Here is a 20,845-nt window from a genome sequence, read left to right as displayed (position 1 = left end):
GATAATTGATAACAGGCGAATAATCAGTGCCATAGAATATGTGTATAAATCTTTATTTTTACTTTTGATAAGTACAGTTAATATTTGATACTTTAAAATTTTACTCACATAATATTCATTTGGGTGACTTTTACGTTTGCTCAAGTAATATTTTAACACAACATCTTTATTTTTATTTTTTTTACCTAAGTATGACTTTTAAGTACGTCATGCAATACTGTTGGAAACTCCCCGATGTCTAGTTCAAATTTCTAGTGGTTACATGAGTACAGTTGTTGAAACGCCATCTCCAACATTGGTCCCAGGTTCGGGACCAATGTTGAAAATATATGTGTAGTTTGCAGACATTTTATTCTGGCGACTGTGATGAGAATAAAACATGATGATCTGAACTGATCGATAAGAGGAACAGAACATGCATAAAAGAAATAGATGATACATGATGTATGTGTCGTACATGCATTAAGGAGACGTACGGTAAGACTCGAATGACAAATTACCGCCATCACATCCCTCACAGTGTTTGTAGTGTCACATCAGATATCTTTACAAGCAACTTGCAAAACGTCAATATGATTTAAATTGTAAAAAAGTAAAAAGTTTAAACATCTTGATTTAAAAAAAGAAATGACATTCAGTCCGTCCAATAGTGCCCTGCTCACCTCTCAACATTAAAAATAATTCACCAACATGCAATCAATAATGTAAATGTAATGTAAATAATGTCCTCAAGCATGGTTCACATCCAGCGGTGGTGTTGGTGTCGGTGTCGGTGCTTTGATTGATGCCACCTCTCCCGTCAGTCTCACCGTATAGTTCAGGAGTGAAAAAAGCCTCATCTCTCTCTCTCTCAGGTCACCGACGTGATCAGATGGCGGTCAGCTGAGTGGAAGTGCAGATCCTCAGACTGATGAAGCCGGGCATCTCATCCGCCTGCTGCCGTCCCCGTTTCCTCAGCTGGAGCCTCTGAGGGGAAGACGGGTCCTTCACCGACCCGGACAGCACCACCTGGCCCATGAACTCGTCCTTCACCGCGTTGCTGTTCCACACCTGAGGAAGAGCAGTCAGTTTTACATGCTGCAGCTTTTCTAGTCCATTAAGCTCAGTCTGTTCATCTTATTGTCGGTTACCAAAGGTACGGAATATATTTATAATGCTCATTTTCAGGTTCATAGTTTTATGTTGGGTAACTACTAGAATATATTTATAGGTTTTAATGCTCAAAAAACCCATCCGTGTTCTCATAGTGTCCAGTGCTGCAGCTCTGTTTGCCCTCTCTGCCAGCGAAATGCTCTTTTTTAGCTCCTCAGTCTGCTCTGATTGGTCAGCTCACACAAGCTTGACCCTGCACCGGAGCAGCTGTGTTAATCATAATTATGTGCATTTAATTATACAAACGTGTGCTATGGTGAGGTAGTGTGATGTCACAAAGTCACGGAAATGAACAGCGGGACTACACTGACGAGGCTTTTCAGGAACAGGTTAAAAAAAAGTCCAAAATAGGACTCCTTTGAATTAAAAAAAAACATGATGAAGAGTGGTTTTCTTAATAATCTATATTCAGTTTTTGTTTTTTTTAAAAAATATAATGTCAATATCATCTAAATGACTATTTTCAAACTTTGTTTTATTATAGGGGTGCTGTGAATGCTTTAAAATTGTAAAAATGACCAACAAACCTGCACAAGCAACATAAATCGTACTTTTTTTATGTGAGAACACTAAAATCTGCTTTTAACAGGTATATAAGTGGCAGCTTAACAAGTTACTTTTGTATTAATATTTCACTGAGATGAATTACAGTCATCGGGGCCCGAGAGCTGCCGTCTCACCTCTATGGTTATGGGCTTTCTGGGCTTCTTCCTGTAGAAGACGCCGCTGGTTGCAAACTCTGGTTTCAAGGTGTCCTTCTTGATGGTGGATCGTACTGAGCGGCCCTCACAGTGTATGATCACATAGGGGTCTGCACCTGCGCGGAAACATGTAAAAGACACACACCTCAGCAAACGATCGTATTGGACCACAGGCTGATCACAGCGATTAGCAGGTTTGGAGCGGACTCTGACCTCCTGAGCTGTCCTGGTTCTGCAGCCCCTCGGCTTCATGGACATAGACGTGACTCACAGCTTGTGGGTATCCGAGGAATGAACTCCAGCATCTTACTCGTGGTTTATCCTCCGTCAACTCCCTGTGAGAGTACGTGAGAGTTTAAAGGGCTGGGAGAAAAAAATGGACTTCCTCTTTCTTGGTACTCTGTCCTACATCTCGTTATCAGCAAGATGGAAGACATTATGTTTCATTAACACAACAGCAGTTGAGCCGGCCAGCTTTGATGACCTGTATGTGAGCAAACATGATTTGGGTCTGTGTTTAGGGTCTGCCAACAAGGCCCGCCTCTAAATCTGGCAAAACAAAAATCTTTGGCCAAGAGGAGATTTAATACGAACATAGTTTTATAGTCTCAGTTCCCCCAAAAACGCTCATTTGCTTTTCTTGGATATTTTCCATAAACCAGTGTCTGAAACGAAAAAGCCAGAGAACAGCTGTGTTCTCGATTTCCCCGCAGCGTCTCCCAAGACCCGATAATTGTATGATATGTGAACGTTTACACTTCTGTCTGACAGCCCTCATTACTGGCTCGACATCACACCTCCACCACAGCCGTACCTGCAGTCCGAGTCCACGTCTGTGAAAACCCGGAGCATGTAATCCCCCAGCGTCAGAGGCTCGAAGGTGGTGGGGATGATGACGTAGCGGCCCTGCGAGAGCGTGACCCTCATGAACACTGTGCGGGCGTTGATGTAGGTGGACGTGGCCACGCACTGTTGGGTCAGGATGTCGTGCAGCCGATACTTCCTGTTCAGTTCCACCTGGGAATGAAAAAAAAGCATTTGGGCTTTGTTAAAATGGAAATAGATCACTGGCTTTACTCATCACAGGTGTACAGCCTGGCGAGTGATTTTAACACTGAGTGCATCAACATGTACACTCATATCCAGGTTATGTCTTTGCACATGTAAACAGTAATCCTTGTTTCCGAAACCTGCATAAGACCTTATCCTAGTTACTGGTTACTATCCAGGATGCTGTGGCATTTACCGGATCCAGGTCTATGAGCATTGTTTGTTGGCACCGAACACAGTGGCACAGTTTGTCAAAGACGGAATAAACTGCATGACAACATGAGGGAAATTGCTTGAATAGACTTTTAAAATGTAGTCCATGATAATATAATTTGTGTATAGGGTGGGTTTCTGACTAGATGCAGGATTCTTGTTGTAATCTGTTGGTCGGGGAGAACTCTGCAGCACTGTTTTGCTATTAAATCTCCAGAAAAGTTTTGCAGAGTACGAAACTTCGCCAGACTTTCCATCAGCTTGAGGCTGAGTAGGTAGTGAATGAATTTTAACCTTTGGGTGAACTTGTCCTTTAACGTTTTGATGTTATTTCAGTGTGAGAGCTAAAAGGGGCCGATGTAAAAATTCTGAATCGGATCGAAGACACAGCTCAACACAGACGGCCGCAAACCTGGATGCTGTGGGAACCACGTAAACAGGGATGTGAACAACCAGGTTTCTAACGTGACAACCTGAATATGATCAGCAACTGGACATGATGCTAGTCCACATGTATCAGAGTAGTTTAGGTTAAACCTGTAAATAATAGGTAATACACACGTTCTTCTGCCTCCTTGTGGCAGAATCGTGAATAGAACTTGAATTTAACATGACTGTGTGTTTATTGTATTACAGTGTTATTGACAGCACGGACTAATGTAATCCTTGCACTGGTGAGATGACCTGTGTGTCAGTTAAACAACAAAGAAATCCTGTCGGACCGGCCCCTGGATCACACCGCATATTGTTCTTGTTGGAGCACAAAGAGCCTCAGGTTAGCATAGTAAGTACTGAAAACTCAGGCTATCACTGAGCTCCTGTGATGCCCACTGACATACTTAACAAACAGGAAAATGTAGAGTGCAGAGGGTGGGTCTGCAGTCCGTCAGATGGAGGATCCGTCACTGCAGCTCATCAGTGTGCACATTGTTGCTTTTTTTAATCACCTGCTCCTCGTGGCCCTAACATTTATTGGTGTCCAGAGCCTTGCCGCTTTGGCAGCCCTTCTGTCAGCACGATAAGAGTGAATAGTGTGTTTGTGTGTGCCGGCACGTGTGTGTGTTTAAACTTAGATCTCTGACAAGTTAATCACATTGCGGGAAATGTGACGTCAGCTTTGCCATGTATGTACGGTTACCTCATTTGTCATCTGAATGTGGCAATCTAATCGCAGCCGGTCGGATAAAATCTAGTTGGGCAAGTTTTTCCAGCTGCAGGAGAGGACTGTGTTGACTTTACAATCCAGTTGAGAACTTTACTGAGATGCATTACTGAGTTAACTGGTTTGTTAGTCTATACATGCGCTAGATGAGGATGGTTATTAAAGTCTGAGACTGCGGGCCGCCGCTCAACCCCTGTTGTTTACTTGCTTAGTTTCGCTCAACTCCTGGATGCCTATGGGATCGTGATTATGTTATTCGAGACACTAAACAACTGAGCCAAGCTGGTGTTGTCAGACATAACTTCAGACTGCACCAAATATATGAAAAAAAGGGGTCTTTCCTCGGGTGTTTATTAGTTTCAGACTCTGGGAAAGTGGGAGAAACAGTCACATTTCCCAAAACTGCTGCAGCTCTTTAACCAAATCACAGACATGAAGGCATTTCCATGCCAAGTGAGTGGCCACAGAAACAGTCTGGAGCCCTCTGGGGAGACCACCCTGTCACGTGAAAACCTCTGTTCTAGGCACAATCATCTCTACTGCAAAACTCATACGGTATTTCACTTTTCTTTCATTTATTTTTTCTAGCTTTTTTTGTGAAATTTGGCTTTCACATGCTAAACAATATGCACATTATATTCTAACGCAGCAGGAATGCAAAAGGCACGGCTCTCTTTATCTCCAGCAGCCACCACGTTCGACCCTAAAGCATCAGAGTCTAACAGCAGCAGGAACACGGTACCAGAAGACACACGTCTGAACTCTTCTCGCCTTTCTGGGAGTTAAAAAAGAACTGTGTCTAAATGTGTTTGGCTGCACTTCGCATTCTGTGAAAGTATGTGGTTTTTTTTTCGGTTTTTTTTTTATCATGTATGATTTAGTTTCTTGATGAAATTATCTGTTTTGTTTCTGATAACCCTATTTAGTAATGTCTGCCTGTCACTACAAGCATCCAACAGCTGCTCAACAAATGAGTGGAAAAGTCAAACAAAGCCAAAGTCTTCATCCAGAATGAGCCAACATGTGATGGAATGACCCTGTTCTCCCCCAAAACTAACTGACCTCTGACTGACGTCCTCATCCCGGACTAACATCATTTCCTCTGTGGTGAACTCATCTTTAGTCAAGCTCGCCTCGATCTTTGTGCAGTGTTTCATAATAATGAATGGATGAAAGTGTGATAATATACTTTACCTTGAAAACACCAAAGCCAATGCTTAGATTATCTCCTCTACCAATTTTTTTTTGGATCCTAATGTCTTTTTGTTGCAAGGAGATGAGGACCTCATCAACCTCCTTTGTAACATCGAACAAGTACTGTAAAAGAAGATGAGAAGAAGTGAATGTATATAGAGATAAATGTGTATCATGTGACGAAAGAGTCCATCCAGAGTGTTCAGTACATGTGGGTTCTGCAGGAATGTCCGCTTGTGGTTGGAACAGCCACCGCAGCGGTTCAACAGCGGCTCTGCGTTTTTGGTCCAGCTCCCGAAGTGCACGACCTCGTGCCATGTCTTGTGAACACTGATCAGCGAGGTGTTGATGAGACGGCAAACATCTGCGTCTGTGAAGCACTGGCACCAGTCTGTGAATGACATCCTGTGGATGTGAACGGAAGATGCATCATTAAACGCTGAAAGAGGAGGTAAACTCCACAGGTGGGTTGTTGTAACCAGAGAAACTCACCAGAACTCCCCGTCATCTTCTACTGTGATGCCGAGGTTGCCCCGCTCGGTGTCTCCGACCTTTGACCATTCTTCGGAGCTGATGACCAGCAAACAAGGCAAAAGAAGATTGTTAACACACTTCTGAGTTAGTGCTAGGTACAAATAAATCATTCCTAAAATGTGGCTTTAAAAGTCATATGTACATTACATTGGATTTAAAAGCCAACTTGAAGCATTATCGACTTCTCTGCTGTTACCTCACATGCTCCACAGAGTCATGATCATTTCCTCCAAAATATGGCAAATTACTGTCATATTTATTCCTTAACTGGATCCAAATAACTGCCACTAATGTAGCAGCTTTTCTCATCCCAGAGTCGATTAACAACAACACATAATATGTGACAAAAGACATATAACACATATGGATAGTCTCAGTAAGAATAGACTCCAGACTCAAGTAAATCCGAATTGCATTCTATCATAGTTGTTCGAGTTGGTTAATAAACGTTGTTGTTCCTTAATGTGTTTTCTGTGGTCTTTGAAAAACTGGCCTTAATAGACTATGTTCACACGGCGGCCATTTTCCTCTGACATCAGGTTGAAAGTGGAGGAAACGTAGAGAACCTGATAAATTGTCGGATGTTAATCTTTGATTCAAAAGCAACTAAGAAGACAATGAATGGCGAAGATTCGGAGGGACATTGGGTCATATTTGATAACCCACTGGCTTCCGTTAGAGAACAGTTAACGATAGCATTCAAACAGTACCTAGCCAACATCACGGTTCAACAGTGTTACGTGATTGTTACCTGACGATTGTAAAGGAAAAAATAAATGCATCTAAAATATCAGTAATATCATATCCTGGAGGTGAAATGCACTGGATGTGACCAAACGGTAATGTTAGCCAGGAATAGGTTGAACGCTAACGTTAGCTAATGCTAATGGATTACCACACGTACTTTTGCCTTAAAAAAAAGTGTCACAATCCTCTTTTCAGCTGCTGATCAATCAATACGCAGTCAAATGATAACAAATTGTTAGATTCTCTAGTTTATGTGACTTTTAACCTGGAACACAGCGGCGTAACATTAGCCTAGCATTCGAGCCTCCCACCATGAGGATCACGTCAGGGGAAAATGTCCGCCAACATTGGGATAGCTCTGCAGATCTTCATGCTGCATGAATTCTGGGTTTTTGTTGCTGTGGTTCTTGTAGCGTGACTGCGTTGGTCTCTCACACACTCTTCAAAACACCATGCATGCCTCGAAGTGAGCTTGAGAGTACGAGTGTTTGTTGGTTTGCACACCTTAGAGCTCTCAATTCTTGCTCATGCTGTGGTCCGAACTATATTTTTTCAAAAATATGATTATTTGGGACTAATGAGGCATTGGTTTTGAACAGCAGATGGAAGTGGAGAATACCCAAGAAAATGTGTAAAAAGGTGACCACTTCCTCTCAATTTAAAGAGCAACGAACCACCTTTAATCTTTAAAATCTACTGGCAGAGAGCGTTACATTTTGAAGCCCTTTGAAAGAATCTGTATGGAGTGTCACCTTTAACAAATGAAATAGGAGAGAAGAAATTCCCACCTGTCACTCCAGGCTCTATTCCACTCAGTCTTGCCCCAGGGGTTCCTCATGCGGATCAGAGGAATGGTTTCGTTCTTGAAGTAGGCCAGCAGCCCGTGACCCAGGCGCACCTTCTTCACCGCAGTTACCGAGTACGCGTGGCCTTTCACCAGCCCGTTCGCCATCTTGAGCTCGATTTCATGAGGATCTGCCTGATGGAATCATAAATAACAACTTGTTTGTCATTTGGCCAGATTCTCTCTGAGAGAAATGAGACAAAGAGGCAATAATTCAAGACAAGCACAGACCTTAATGGAGCAGCTTATGATCCCTCCACGGTCCCAGACCTTCAGTAGATCCTCAAACAGCTGGTCCTGTTTTTCCTGGTCCTTGTAGAAAGCTTCTGCCTCCAGGTTGATGGCTTCGGCCACGGCCCCGCTGAAATCCACCACGGCGTCTCCGGTGTTTCCCCCCTCCAGGGACTCATAGCAGCCGGCAAGCCTGGACGCAGAGGAATCACAAGTTTATACATGTACGTAAGTATATAATAAATATAAGAATATGTAAAGCACTATGTATTTAAGAATACAGTTGAACGCAAGAACTGACTCGTCACATATTTGGATTTTTATCATAGATTCTACTAAAACACTTGTGCTTTTCACATGTATAGACATAAAAAAATGTCTATGATGTCATGCATTGCAAATACATAAGTTGCAGTAGTAGTGAGATAAGTAGTAATTGTAGCAGCAGTTTTTGTTTTCATTTAATTCATTTATTCTCCAGAGTTAATACTTAAATATTATTATTTTTTTATATTAATACCATATTTAATACAAAAAAAAGTGTGGACAGTGTGGCTCAGGTGTACTCACTTGGCGTAGGCCTTCTCCAGCAGGGCACTCCAGAACTCGTTGTTGTTCTTCGAGTGGCAGTAGATGAGCTCTCCGTTGATCGTAGGCAGCCGGTCGTCCACCACCACGTCCACCCACTCCCCGAACACCCAGAACTGAAAGTGGAAGATGCCAGCGTAGCTCTCCGGGTGTTTCGGGTCCCACTCCTGATCCTTGTGATTCGGAATCACCTGGAAATAACACACACACACAAACAGAGCGTCAAACGTGGCCCCTCGTGTGATGTAATCGACAGGCACATTAAGCCCGATCAGAACCTTTAGGTGTACCATTAAATGCTGTCAACACAAAAATAAAAATAATCACTATGGTGAAATGTATTTCCACACACAGTATTTTCCGTATTTGTCCCTGAAGTTAATCCAGTCATCCTGAAGGTATTTCCAGCTTTAACAACTTTTATACTGTTGCTTCTTTAATTCAAGCTTTTAGTGTAAACATGTATCAGACGCAGGTTTATTTATTTTGGGGAATGAGGATGATTGGGAAATGTTTAACTGGAACGAATTAGGAGCAAAATATGTGACACTGGATGACTTCCAGCTGCTCACTCTGTTACATTTTGTTCTGTGACATTCTTTCCACACAAAACTGAACATCCTCGAAGTCCTCCAGTTCCGCCTCCATCATTATTCCATCATTATCAAGCATACAATTGTGTTTTAATTTTGGTTAATTTATTGATCTCAGGTTCAACAGCAATTATTAACTCAAAAAATATTAGATCGATGTTAAAAATTTGACCTGCTCTGTCACTTGATTTCATGTTTCACCGCTTAGTGCTGCTTTTTGTGCTCACTTCATAAATACGGCAGCAGACGTTCAGATTAAAGGAAGTGAAGTAACTCACCTTCTTCCAGAGGTCTGGCTTCAAAGCCAGGCAGGAGCAGGCAGCGACGAACCAGCAGTTTCCCACAACTCCCTGGTTCAGGTCGTGGGCACTGATGCCCTCCACAAACAGATGGGGTTCATTGCTTATCTCCTGCAATGGAAACGTTAACGCAATACACTTAATACACTTTATACCTCAGTGTTTTGTCCATAAGAAAGAAAAAGAAAAACCAGAAAAGTAAAGTTTATATCTGTGAGACATGTAGTTTACCAAACCAAAAGCATATTTTACATTGTCACATATTTGGTATTTTTAGTTAAATTGCCGTTTTTGATAATAACTTATATACCTGAATTTGTATTGGACATTAAAATGTGTGTAATCTGTGTGATGCTAAATGAGTATCAAAGAGAGAAAGTCACTTTGTTTTTCTTGTTCATCACACTCTCTTTTTCACTGATTTCATAATAAGATATTCCTAACCATTAAGTAGAGTGCAGTGGCTCAGTCATCTGCTTAACACTTTCAAAACAATGGCATTAAATCCCACATTGGACAGTAAAATGTTTGTAAAATTCCCTGCTAAGGGACGGACCTCCACCTGTGCCACTCACCCCAGGTCGTTTCCACTCCACAAAACCAGGAGGTGGTTTCCTGAAGTACAGCGATGCACTGGTGGCAGGGAACTCTGGATCCTCAAACAGCTTCTTGTCCTTGATGCAGTCGCTCTTCAGCTCGCTGTAGTGCTGGTTCTTGTACGGGACGGCGGAGGAGAACATGGTCCAGACAGTGAAGCCTCACAGCTGCGGATCAATGACAGGAACCAGACGTTTTTTTTTTTTACTTCATAAAGTGTTCAGGAGGGCTTTATGTGGGCAGGATCGCCCTCTGACCTCCGATTCTGAGAAGTTTTGGGAGAAATCCCGCAGACGTGCAACTTGTAAATCTCTGCTGTAATTCAGCGGAGTGCCCTGTGACCTGGAGTCCCTCAGGATTGTCTGGATTCACTGATGAGCATACTTACAGCGTTGTAAAAAACAAAATATTCACCCATGTAAAAACTGGGCTGTGACTGAGAGGTATTTTTTGGTTTATACAGAAAGATCCCACAGATGGAAGCCCAGATTTCTAAAAGTATATCTCACAAAAACGTACATTTTTTAGTGAACTAATTTTTAATACCCTGGTGTGCTGCAATTGTCTGGTGGAGAGAAATAATTCACAAATGTCTTTTAAACTGAACTTTTTATTTTTCATCCATCAAGACTTGACAGAAAAAGCTAAAATGACGATGTATGTTCTTAACACATTAACACCCTCAAACCGAGGCTTTTGACTGAAACTGGCAAATTCAGTAGTAGGGACGTGGGCTGCGTTCAAGGCCGGACTCTGAAGAGAATTACTGTATCAGTGGAAGTGATGAACAACCCGGCTGTATTCTCTGGAGAGAGATGATGTTCTAACTCTTGACCTTAGAGAACCCTCACACTGACCGCTCCAGACTGCATTTGGACAGCATGTGCCAATGTAATCATTTTGAATAAATCTCTCTATTTTTTGCCAGGAATAACACATTACAGTAAACCAAATTTAATTTCCTGTAAGCAAGCGAATTCGCAGCGGGAGGGTTTGTTAATAGCAGAGATAAACCCTGAAGAAAGAAAAGAAATAGAGGGGAAGATTAAACAATAAACGCCTACCGTATCCCTCGGACAGCAGGATTCATTCCTGCTCTACAATAAGGAAGTTCCCAGGTGTTGTACCTGCCTGTGACGCCCGCCCACACACAAGTTACCTATTTATGCATGTGCACTGTTGGAGCCACACCCTGTCTGTGTTTTCTCGTGTTTCATTACCTCTCACTGCTGTCGTTCGGCTCTAGAATATGAAATTAGGAAGAAGGAGTGAAAGACCTCCACATTCTCTGATTGAGAATAAGTCATTCAGCGGGTTAAGGCGGATAGACACGGCTGAAGTCTCTTTGTGCTCGTGTGCGCTGTGTGCGTTATCTGTTTGAGAGTTCCTGGCCAATGTGGTCAGGCAGGTTATTTTTGGTCGGCCGCTTGTTTCTTCTTTAATGGACCGTGAGTGTAATTCAGCACTGTGAAGCGTTTGTTTCCTAACAATCGAGAATGTTCGTTTTCAGCAACAGGTCGTGTGCTCTCTGTTTAATCGCCTCGATACGTATAAAGGTGACAGCAGTTCACATTCCAGGCATTTCTGTCATACACGCCAGCACACGGCGGTCGTGCTAGGGACACGCTCGACTCATCACGTCAGACAAGGCAAGAGATTTCATCAGGTGTCTCAAAGAGAAGTTCGTCCTCGCTTGTACCTGAGGAAAACCTTCTCTGAAAGCCTTAAATGCCCTCAAAGATGTGCGAAACATTACCTGTAGACTCTCTGACACAAGTCAGCGCGTGTCATTTAGTATGAAGGAACAGGTATAAGAGTTTGAGGCAAGAAAAAAAGAGCTGAAGATGTCAAAATAAAACCCAATAAATCTACAGATAACCGATACCGAAAAGTGAAGTGAAAAACAGACAAGAAGGATAACATTTTCATCCGAAGAGTGTAATTTAAGTTAAAAGGCAGCACTTGCCTGTGATGAGCAGTCTTATCCTTGCAGTGATGAAGTCAAACACATTCAAAATCCTCTCAGGCTCCTGTGAAACGTTCGAATCAATCCCACGTTTCTGGCACGAGATCTGACGGATGAGAAGTCACAGTTGAACCCTTCACAGAACCAGATCCAGCTCTCCTTCAGTTGGAACGTCTGGCTGCGAGGGCTTCCCCCCTTCACAAAATTTACACACAAACACTGGCTGAGAACTGGTCTGACGAGCACCTCTCCGTGGCAGGAGGTGTTACGCAAAGGCTGAAACGATGATGACAAGGAGGCAGGGAAGGGACTGAAACCGAACACCTTCACGCCCACCGCTCCCCAACTCGTAGGTGAGACAAGTAAATACCTGTCTTTGTTTAGTGTCTGTTCCTTTAAAGATTACAACGGAAAACGCTCGCTTAATGCCTTGATTGTCACACGGTTGACTAATTTGTCGTGTTTGCCTCTCCAGTAAAAAAAGAAAACTGCCCGAGTTAGCCCGAGGTCAGTTAAACTGAACAAACACTGCGAGCTGTAAGTGAACTGTGGTAATAAGACGGAACTGGCAGACGCTTAGCGGTCCGAGCTTAAGGAGCACAAGAAGCACTTTGACTCCCTCAAACAGGCACATCTTGTCTGGATAATTGGGGCTTTGAAAACCGAGGGCAAACGAGAGGAAGCCAATGAAAAATGTCCGGTCGGAGCCAACAGTAATAAGGTAAATCCACGCAGGAGCTGAGAAGACAGACTGAAGAAAATCCCAAATCATTTGGATTAGCAGAGATATTAGAGGGACCAGTGCAAGGTCTCAGATACGATCACAAGTTCATGAGAAAAAGGCATCTTGGAGATAGGGGAGGAGAAATATCCTGTCACACACAGTGCACGAAAGTAGGAAGCACTGCAAAACAGAGCAGGCCATCAGTGAGGCCTAATTAACCACGGTTGCACTGTCACTGTCAACATTCCTACGGGTCAATGACAGACTGAACCGGAGCACCAGGGAAAGTTTTTTGACAAGGTCACAAAAGTCAAAAGAGCTCCACGCTGTTGTGATTTAATGTGACGTTCAGAGTAAATTTCACTCCTGTTAGAAATATGTTTGTTTTTTAAGAGGTTGTCACAAACACAAAGCGAATGTTCTTCACGTTAAAACACTTAAAAAGGTGCAAGATGTAAGAAATAGCCACCTGTTGAATTTACACTCACATGTCACTGGAGCAACTGCTAACTGCTGCTAACTGCTGTTAGCGGGACCTCAGAGCGCCGAAGGAGTGTTGGTGTTGTTTACTATAATAGTCTCATCTGTTGGCGGCTGTGGCTCAGGGGTAGAGCCAGCGTCTTGTTGCCGGGAGGTTGCTTGTTCAATTCCCCTGGTCTGCATGTCAAAGTGTCCTTGAGCAAGTCACTAAACTCCTGATGTGCTGGTCTGAATTGCTGAGTGTCGCTTTGGACAAAAGCGAGTGCTAAATGCCTTAAATGTAAACCTCTTCAAGTTGCTAGCTGGTTAGCATGCTAACTTTAAAAAATATCCCTGCAACACAGGACATATACACATCTTTGACATAATGCAAACATTATTTGTTCACTCCTTGTTGATAACTTTTTTTTTTTTCAAAGAAGTAAAAAAAACTCAAATGTACCTGTCCTGTACTTCCTAGAAAAAGGTAGTCGATCGGCTGATGGGCGATTCTCAGCCCGATGTTTGGCTTGGCGTACGACCCTAGCTGCCTGGGGATGGGATATAACTTCTCCAGGATGTTATGTTTTGATTCTTTTAACAAAAAATGTACACACCGCATCTTTAAACATTTGAATGTTCAATTTGTATAGGTTAACCATACATCGTTTCCCTCTTAGTCATGTACCACCTACTTGGTCAAAATCAAATATATAATGCTATATGGTTTAACTGTGTAAAATATATCAATGAACCAATATTGGTGAAATAACTTGAGAATTGTCATTATTCCCAGTGACACTTATATTCTGTCAGTTTTTATTTCTCGTCACTATTTCTTGACCGGCTAGCTCACATCCTCTCGCTCTGAAACCACGGGTGCGTTCGTCCATCCGATCACTCGGCGGGCTCTGAGGATGATCCTGCCAACAATGTGCTCCAGAGAAAAAAGATCTCATCACACACAGGCCAAACAAACCTTTAGAAAAATTAACCGTGGATACTCACGAGCCCTCTCGGAGACTTCCCGAGCTGTCCTGAAAATGTAACACACAGATTTCCGTGACACCGCTGAGCACATCCACGCTCCCTTGACACTCCACAAGCTGTCTTCCAGGCCAAAACATATACACAAAATAGTTTGCGAACTGTTAAGCACACAGAAATAAACTTAAATTAAATTTTTATCCTCTAATGCCTTTACATCTTCACCCCGCCTGCTGAGGCTCCACACTGGTAGTTACCGTATTGCTGTGCTGTACACTCTGTCCAGTGCTTCAGTATTGTGTGGGATGTAAGGAACATTACAGTCATTTGGGGCTATTAGTACAGATTTTGACCTTTATTGTGCAACAGCTGGTAGCTTTTCAGCTCGTGCTACAGCTGAGATCTGTCCCACGCTGATAGACGTCATAACTCATCCTACTCCCTTCTCATCTTTCTAAACACCCTCCATCACCCCCAGAGACACCCTTTGGTGACACTATAACGGATACTGTGTCTAAAATTTGATTAGAGCGGGTCAGGTCAAAGAGAAATATCTTGCCCAGCCAATATTTGTGGACATGAATCAATTTTTCTCAATGGCAGACGGCGTCGATCTTTGACCCTCAGTGTCCTCACGGGAGGATGACGAGTGCGTCGGTTATTCAGAATAAAGGGAACATTCTCTGGAGCAAAGTGAATAGCAGGAAACAATCCTGCAATGTCAACTAACCTGACCACATTCATAATGTCATCTGATAATATTGTTTGCAAAATGGATTGGATTTTACAGTTCTGGGCTTCAGGAATTACAAATATGGAGTCCTACATTCTTACGGAGCTGTTTATTAAAGCTTTTCTTCTACGTTTAGCTTGAATTCAACACGTTTTTCTGTCACATTTATCATTCAAAGACCAAATGCAGAATGCGTTGTAAACTGCATGCTTGCTTGTGTCGAGTGATATTTAATGTGTCATTTAACCGGACATTAATATCTGTTTCTGGGTTAGCGAGCAGAGAACGAAAGATCCACATGAGCTGCTAGAAATGTGGATTTTCTTGGTTAATCTGCGGTAAAAGACTAAACAAACAAAAACCCAAAAATAGTCAGAAACAGTCAGACATCATGCAGCCTCACTTTTTTTTTTTTTTTTTTTTTTACAATTTTAAGTTCTCAATAACAAGCATGCGACCACACATGACCTCTAAGGGTTGGCAACAAAGCCAGACATTGAATTCTCGGTGCCCCTGTCATACATTTACTCTTTTTTTTAATGCACCCTCACAGAATAAGATAGTGACTGATAACAGTTTCTTTATTCTATGACCGGATTCCGATCCAAAGATGAAGTCGGTTTCATCGGAATTTAAATGTTGGCCTTTCCCGTAAGGGCCAATTGTCCATTTTTACGGTATGCTACGGTACATCTCAGCCAGCAGATGGCAGGACACTCAGCGAGATAAGTGTGCCCATACACGAAGCCCTGCAGCAGAGGCCGCCAGATCGGACTTCAACACACAGATCCAGCGTTGTGTTAGAGCAGTGTGAGGGGGCGGCCATAAAAGAAAAAAAAAAAAAAAAGGTGCAGCTCTGGAAGGTGCAGTAATAAATCTACATCAAAACGTTTGCACGTTTAATCTGTTTGATGGTGTGAATGTCAAGGGCCTGTTGCATGTCTGTCTGCGCAACACCTCGTTTGTATCTTAACACCATTCTTTGCAGCTGTCAGCCTCAGTATGTCAAAGTGTACAGTGTGAGTTGTGCATGTGAACGTGCATTTATTTTTCTCCTTCTTTTTCTTCTATGTTCCCCCCCCCCAGTAGATTGTAAGTAGGTTAATCGATGACATTAGGTTGAGACCAAGAATATCACTGAATGAATAACTCGCTTATTTCTCCACATGACAGCAAAGCCTTTGAATCCTGTGTGAAGGGATGCGCTGCCTGTACTGCACAGATAAAACATCACCCGATAAATGGTTTTGTACGTGACACGTGTTCATTACGGATGAAAATGACTCCACATCTTACACACATGTAGGGATTATTGGGTGGCTTAAGGAGCAGTGAACGTACACACTGCCCTCAGCATTTGTGAAGCTGAATATAATTTCAGGCCTTTAGTGGGAAACGTTGCCAAAATTACATGAAGTTACGTTAGTTTATCATCTTGATTCTTGGATTATCTTACTGGCTACATTTTTTTGCAGCTGAATCTGAATATGTTTTTTTAAGTTATCCTTCCAACCCTGCATACAAACTTCCTTCTGTATTTGTGATGTTGACTGTAACTGCAGGACTATAGTGGGGAACTAGTTGCCTATATTATTATCTAAAGCAGTGTAGTTGTATTCTGTGGAGCGGTGGTTAATATATATAGACAGTTCCCAAGGGCGTTGATAGGCCTGCAGTTTTACAGGGGCACAGCACCCCATAACCCCCCCCCCCCCCCCCATCCGCTCACACACACACACACACAAACAAACACATCCTCATTATATTAGTGCCAAACAGACAAATGCACTATGAATCTGAATAGTCTTGCGTCTGACCAGTGTCCTCCTCAACAGATATATCTGTTTCTATGGAATCTGTTCCCTCAGTGTGATGAAGTGATGGTCCCTCATGTCTTTTCCCTCTCTCTCGTCTGTCTCTCTCCTCCACTTCCTCAGACTTGACTTGACTTGACTGTCCACCTGCATCTTCTCCTGCTTTCACCTGTCACAGGAGCTGTCAACTACTCCATTCTGTGATCATAAACTGTCTGTGATGAAAAATAGACTCAATGTGAAATTTCATCTGGAATTTTACAGGGGGGCACAGCGCATGTTTACCGGGGCATGTGCCCCGGTAAAGAGTGTCTGGCAACGCCCCTGACAGTTCCACCGATACATATATCATATTTTATCAATAAAAACCATAACAATCCCCACATCCTCACACATATGTTGTACTACAAGCTGCTTACAATATGAATTAGCTCATTTTTAGGAAATGTTGATAATGTGCTGAAGCCTCCAAACTGCCTCACAGCCCTTCTCTTATTTAAATCCAGTAATTACTTCACCTCCTCACCCCCCTCTGTTCACTACTGGCCTCAGATGCTGCCTTTTAAATTGCATAAACCACAAACTGCTCTCAAACTCGAGTCTTGCATTCTTTCTTCACGACTTTGAAGCTTCACTGGCAGATATTTCTTAATGATTCTTGCAACTGTTTTTTTTTTTTATGAATAGTTCCTCGTTTATTGCGTACTTGTGTTAATTTGCTGATTGTTTTCTTGTTCTCAGGTGTCAGCTAGAGAGGAGAGCTGGATCTCAAAAGACACCGCCGGATTAAATCAAATATAACATAAAAATAAAGATTTAAAAAAATAACCGAAGACAAGAACATGACATGTATATCAACAACATCATCAATATTACGCTCCGATTAATCAGAAGGGGAATGTTTACAGTCTGGCTGTTGTTTGACATGTTTGGCCACTGCTGAATATGCGAGACAGACTTTGCTGTTCCCATGGTGATGGAGATGGCCGTGTAGTGTAGTGATCTCAACATGAGCACAATACTATTTTTAAACAAGCGAAATCTTTCATCTATTTATGCGTCTCTCGATAGGTCTTCAGCACACATTGAGTGATGGCCGGCCGTGTTGCAGACATACGATATGCACACTCACACACGACTGTACCATTCGCTCATCAGTGAAAAGGGAAATGCATTGTAGCGGTGATCCACGATGAGACAAACAATGAGACTGAAGAAAAAAAAAACTCAAGTCCAGAGAGGTGAAATACGACTGTTTTTAATTGCAAAAGGATACCGGTTAATACATTGAATGAAAGCACTGAAACAAGCCACTGTGACACTGCAAAATACCACTAAAAAGGACATTGTTAAGTTCCCAAGGAAAAAAATGTCATTCATTCAATCAGAAAAAGGCATACATATGAAAGAGCACAGGAGGGGGAGCGTATTTACACCATGATCAAGTGTCCCGTGACTCCACAAAACAAAAGCGTGTCGGCCTCCTCATTCAGGATGTTTAAAAATGTTTTACAAACGAGCTGTTAACAAAGTACGACCCGTGGACGTCCCATTTTTCATTTTTCTTTATCAAAAAGACGGTAATCTTAAAAAAAAAGGCACCACTGTAGGTGATGAATTCACACCATCCATCTTACATGGTGGCGGGCCGGGTTAACACAAGACAACCAACAGTTCCTGTTAATGTGTTATATGCTGTAATAAGCTGTAGAAAAACCAAACGAGAACATTATTAGCATGTGCGGTCATACAGGACCGATGAAGGGGGGGGGAAACGACAACAAATGGGAGTATTTTGTACAAAATGGTGGGTACAGTGAGGCGTCCCTGCTTGTTGGATTAGTTGATATTATTGGCTATTGTTGTGCTGGTGTGACAGCGCTCCCTGCAGGAGAAAGGTGTAAATCACAGCACCGGATAGGTTTTGGTGATGGTTTGTCTTGTAATGATAACAGCTAATCAAAGCAAATCCCTACAGGGCGGGCACCGCGTCACTCATGAGACATAAAAACTTTCAGACGGTCACATTATCACAATGGAATAACTGCTTGGAAATGATCAGTTTTAGTTCATTTCTTATCACGCTATCATCATCATCATCATCATCATCATCATCAGGTATAAAAAGGCCATTCCTACCGAAAATAAGATTGAACTATTCTTGAATCCGAATGCATAGATGTTAATTTAAAAAGGAAGCTACATGTGCAACACTTTCTTTTTTAAATATACTGAGCAAAAAATCTAATTGTGGTCACGCATTGTAATGCTGGCGAGTAGACACCGTTACCATCATGAATAAAGTAGCTCCCTGCTTTGTGCTTAAGTGTCGTTTCCAATTTTAAGCGATTCTCAGGCTCGATTCCCTGCAGAAATCGGATAAAAAAACTCCCCTCACGCTGCGAGTCGTGACAGTAGAAACAAGAAGTGTATGGCCGTAGAAAGTTGCACACAGAGGCTTGAAAAAAGTACTAGTGTTAAGAGCTCACGCGAGCGAGTTAAAACTATAAATAAATGTCCTAGATGAGTACCCTTGATATAAATTAATAGACTTTATAAAAATTTTAAAACCCACACATAGATTTTAGACAACGTTACGCTTTTCATCTCCCCTGTATCTGAGAACTATGCTGAGCCATGCAAAATAGGAGAAACCCTACTACCGTTTAGCCCCCTGATAAAAACTCTAATCGCCTCGGATGAGCATGATTGAACCTTATTTCGTGTTTGAAGTAACATGCAGAACTCTCCAGATGTGCTTCCTCCGGATTTTTCTTTTTAAAAAGAATTTTACAGCTGATATAGTTACATCTTTTCCCGCTTTTCTAAAAATCATACTTTGGCTTTCAGACCCTTTATTCACTCATCTTTGAATTTCACACCTTCTACGACAAAACGTCACCACTAGTCGTGGCCGAATTATTCAGACTTGGTCGATAAAAAAACTGAAAACTGAATGTGGGTTGGGTTTTCTCTTTTTTTTTTTTTTTTTTTTTTTTTTAAATGGCCTAATATTTGTTCCTTTGGTTGTTTTTTTTTTAAGCAACATTAGGTCCTTCAGCTTTTTACATGCCCAAAAGTTTCATCATCATTCATCAGTATCATGCACTGCAGTTTGTGAAAATCTAAAAACACAGAGGGTATACAGCATGTATGGCCTACTGTCTATGTAGAGGGTCAGAAAAGAGGAAACACCAACGTGAAGACTTCACTGAGGGCTCTGTGGGATGCTTTTTCTTACATTTTTCATGTCCCTAATTAGACAATATGAATGCTAATTATTGCCAGCGGAAGGATTTCGAGGCCTCCGTGGTGGTTTTATAATCTTTCATATACGTGTTCACGTGGGAACACGAATTCTCATTGAGGAGGCGTTCGCTTCTGACCAATTATCCTCTTCAGTCAGGAGCTGCATCCCACACGATCCTCACCCTCTGTGGTGGGACTTCGTACTTTTGGTTCTTCCTCTACTTTGACCATACCCTGTATCATGTTGAGCGAATGTTAGACGGACGTTGTAGTGACGTTATGGAAGCACAGCAATGGACGTTGGGCAGAGATGTCAGGATGGATAGCTATACACAGTATTTACAGCGGGTTAGAAGGACTTTATCTGGCTTAACAGACTTCCTCTGACAAGGACCCATTACCTTTCACACCTTTAACCGTAGAGGGCAGAAGGATAGGAGGACAGAAGAGGAACATCACGAATACAAGTGATACAAAAGTTGAGTCAGCTTCGACTAAACACCCCTAAAAAAAGATCCCATTTGCTGCTTGGAATTCTGTGGCTGGAATATTAAGTGCAACCTTGAACAAAATGTTTGAGACCAAAGTGAGATTTGTACACCGTGAAACCTGCTGGTCAATGAACTGCGTGTGCCCTTTTTGAGAAATACATAGAAACTCATGTGCGCTGATCGTTACAACGTAGTCGAAACTGATTATTTCATTCTTTTACAAAAAAAGGTTTGTGTTATTCTCAAGCAGCAAATGGTGTCATAGCCCTGGTGGCTAAGGCCTTCAAAAAAAAAAAAAAAAAAAAAAAGAAAGAGAGACAAAGAGTGGTTTCTCCTAAACAACAGGTGGCACTGTGAGTGAAGGTGGAAAGCAGCAGAGGTATAAAAACTTCTGTGTTTCAGGCCATAAAAGGAGGCAGGCTGCAGGAGGAGAGTCTACATCGATTCGCCCAGAGAATCGTCGTCATCCAGAGATAAGGGCAAGTAGAGATCCTGCAGACACAGAGGAGCAAAAATC

General features: G+C 42.2%; 2 protein-coding genes across 2 annotated transcripts in view; both read right to left on the bottom strand.

The window, feature by feature from the left end:
- Positions 1–39: 39 nt before the first annotated feature.
- Positions 40–12,476, bottom strand: LOC115593993 (calpain-5-like). Its single transcript, XM_030437735.1, has 13 exons — positions 11,872–12,476; positions 9,884–10,072; positions 9,288–9,419; positions 8,399–8,607; positions 7,829–8,021; positions 7,542–7,732; positions 5,965–6,042; positions 5,682–5,877; positions 5,473–5,595; positions 2,668–2,870; positions 2,067–2,188; positions 1,833–1,969; positions 40–1,050 (listed from the first exon to the last, which is right to left on the bottom strand). The coding sequence occupies exons 2-13, from the start codon at positions 10,046–10,048 to the stop codon at positions 868–870; spliced, it is 1,932 nt and encodes a 643-aa protein (XP_030293595.1). The 5' UTR covers positions 10,049–10,072; positions 11,872–12,476; the 3' UTR covers positions 40–867.
- Positions 12,477–17,830: 5,354 nt separating this feature from the next.
- LOC115594127 (neuronal migration protein doublecortin) overlaps positions 17,831–20,845 on the bottom strand; it is a 29,778-nt gene continuing 26,763 nt past the window's right edge. The window contains exon 7 of the mRNA XM_030437946.1: positions 17,831–20,820. Within this exon, the coding sequence (XP_030293806.1) occupies positions 20,764–20,820 (57 nt within the window). The 3' untranslated portion in view covers positions 17,831–20,763. The remainder of the gene's footprint in view (positions 20,821–20,845) is intronic.

This window comes from Sparus aurata, chromosome 13, assembly GCF_900880675.1.
Source record: "Sparus aurata chromosome 13, fSpaAur1.1, whole genome shotgun sequence".
NCBI lineage: Eukaryota > Metazoa > Chordata > Actinopteri > Spariformes > Sparidae > Sparus > Sparus aurata.
Note: the sequence above shows the minus strand (reverse complement) of the source record. Positions and strands in the feature narration are given on the sequence as shown.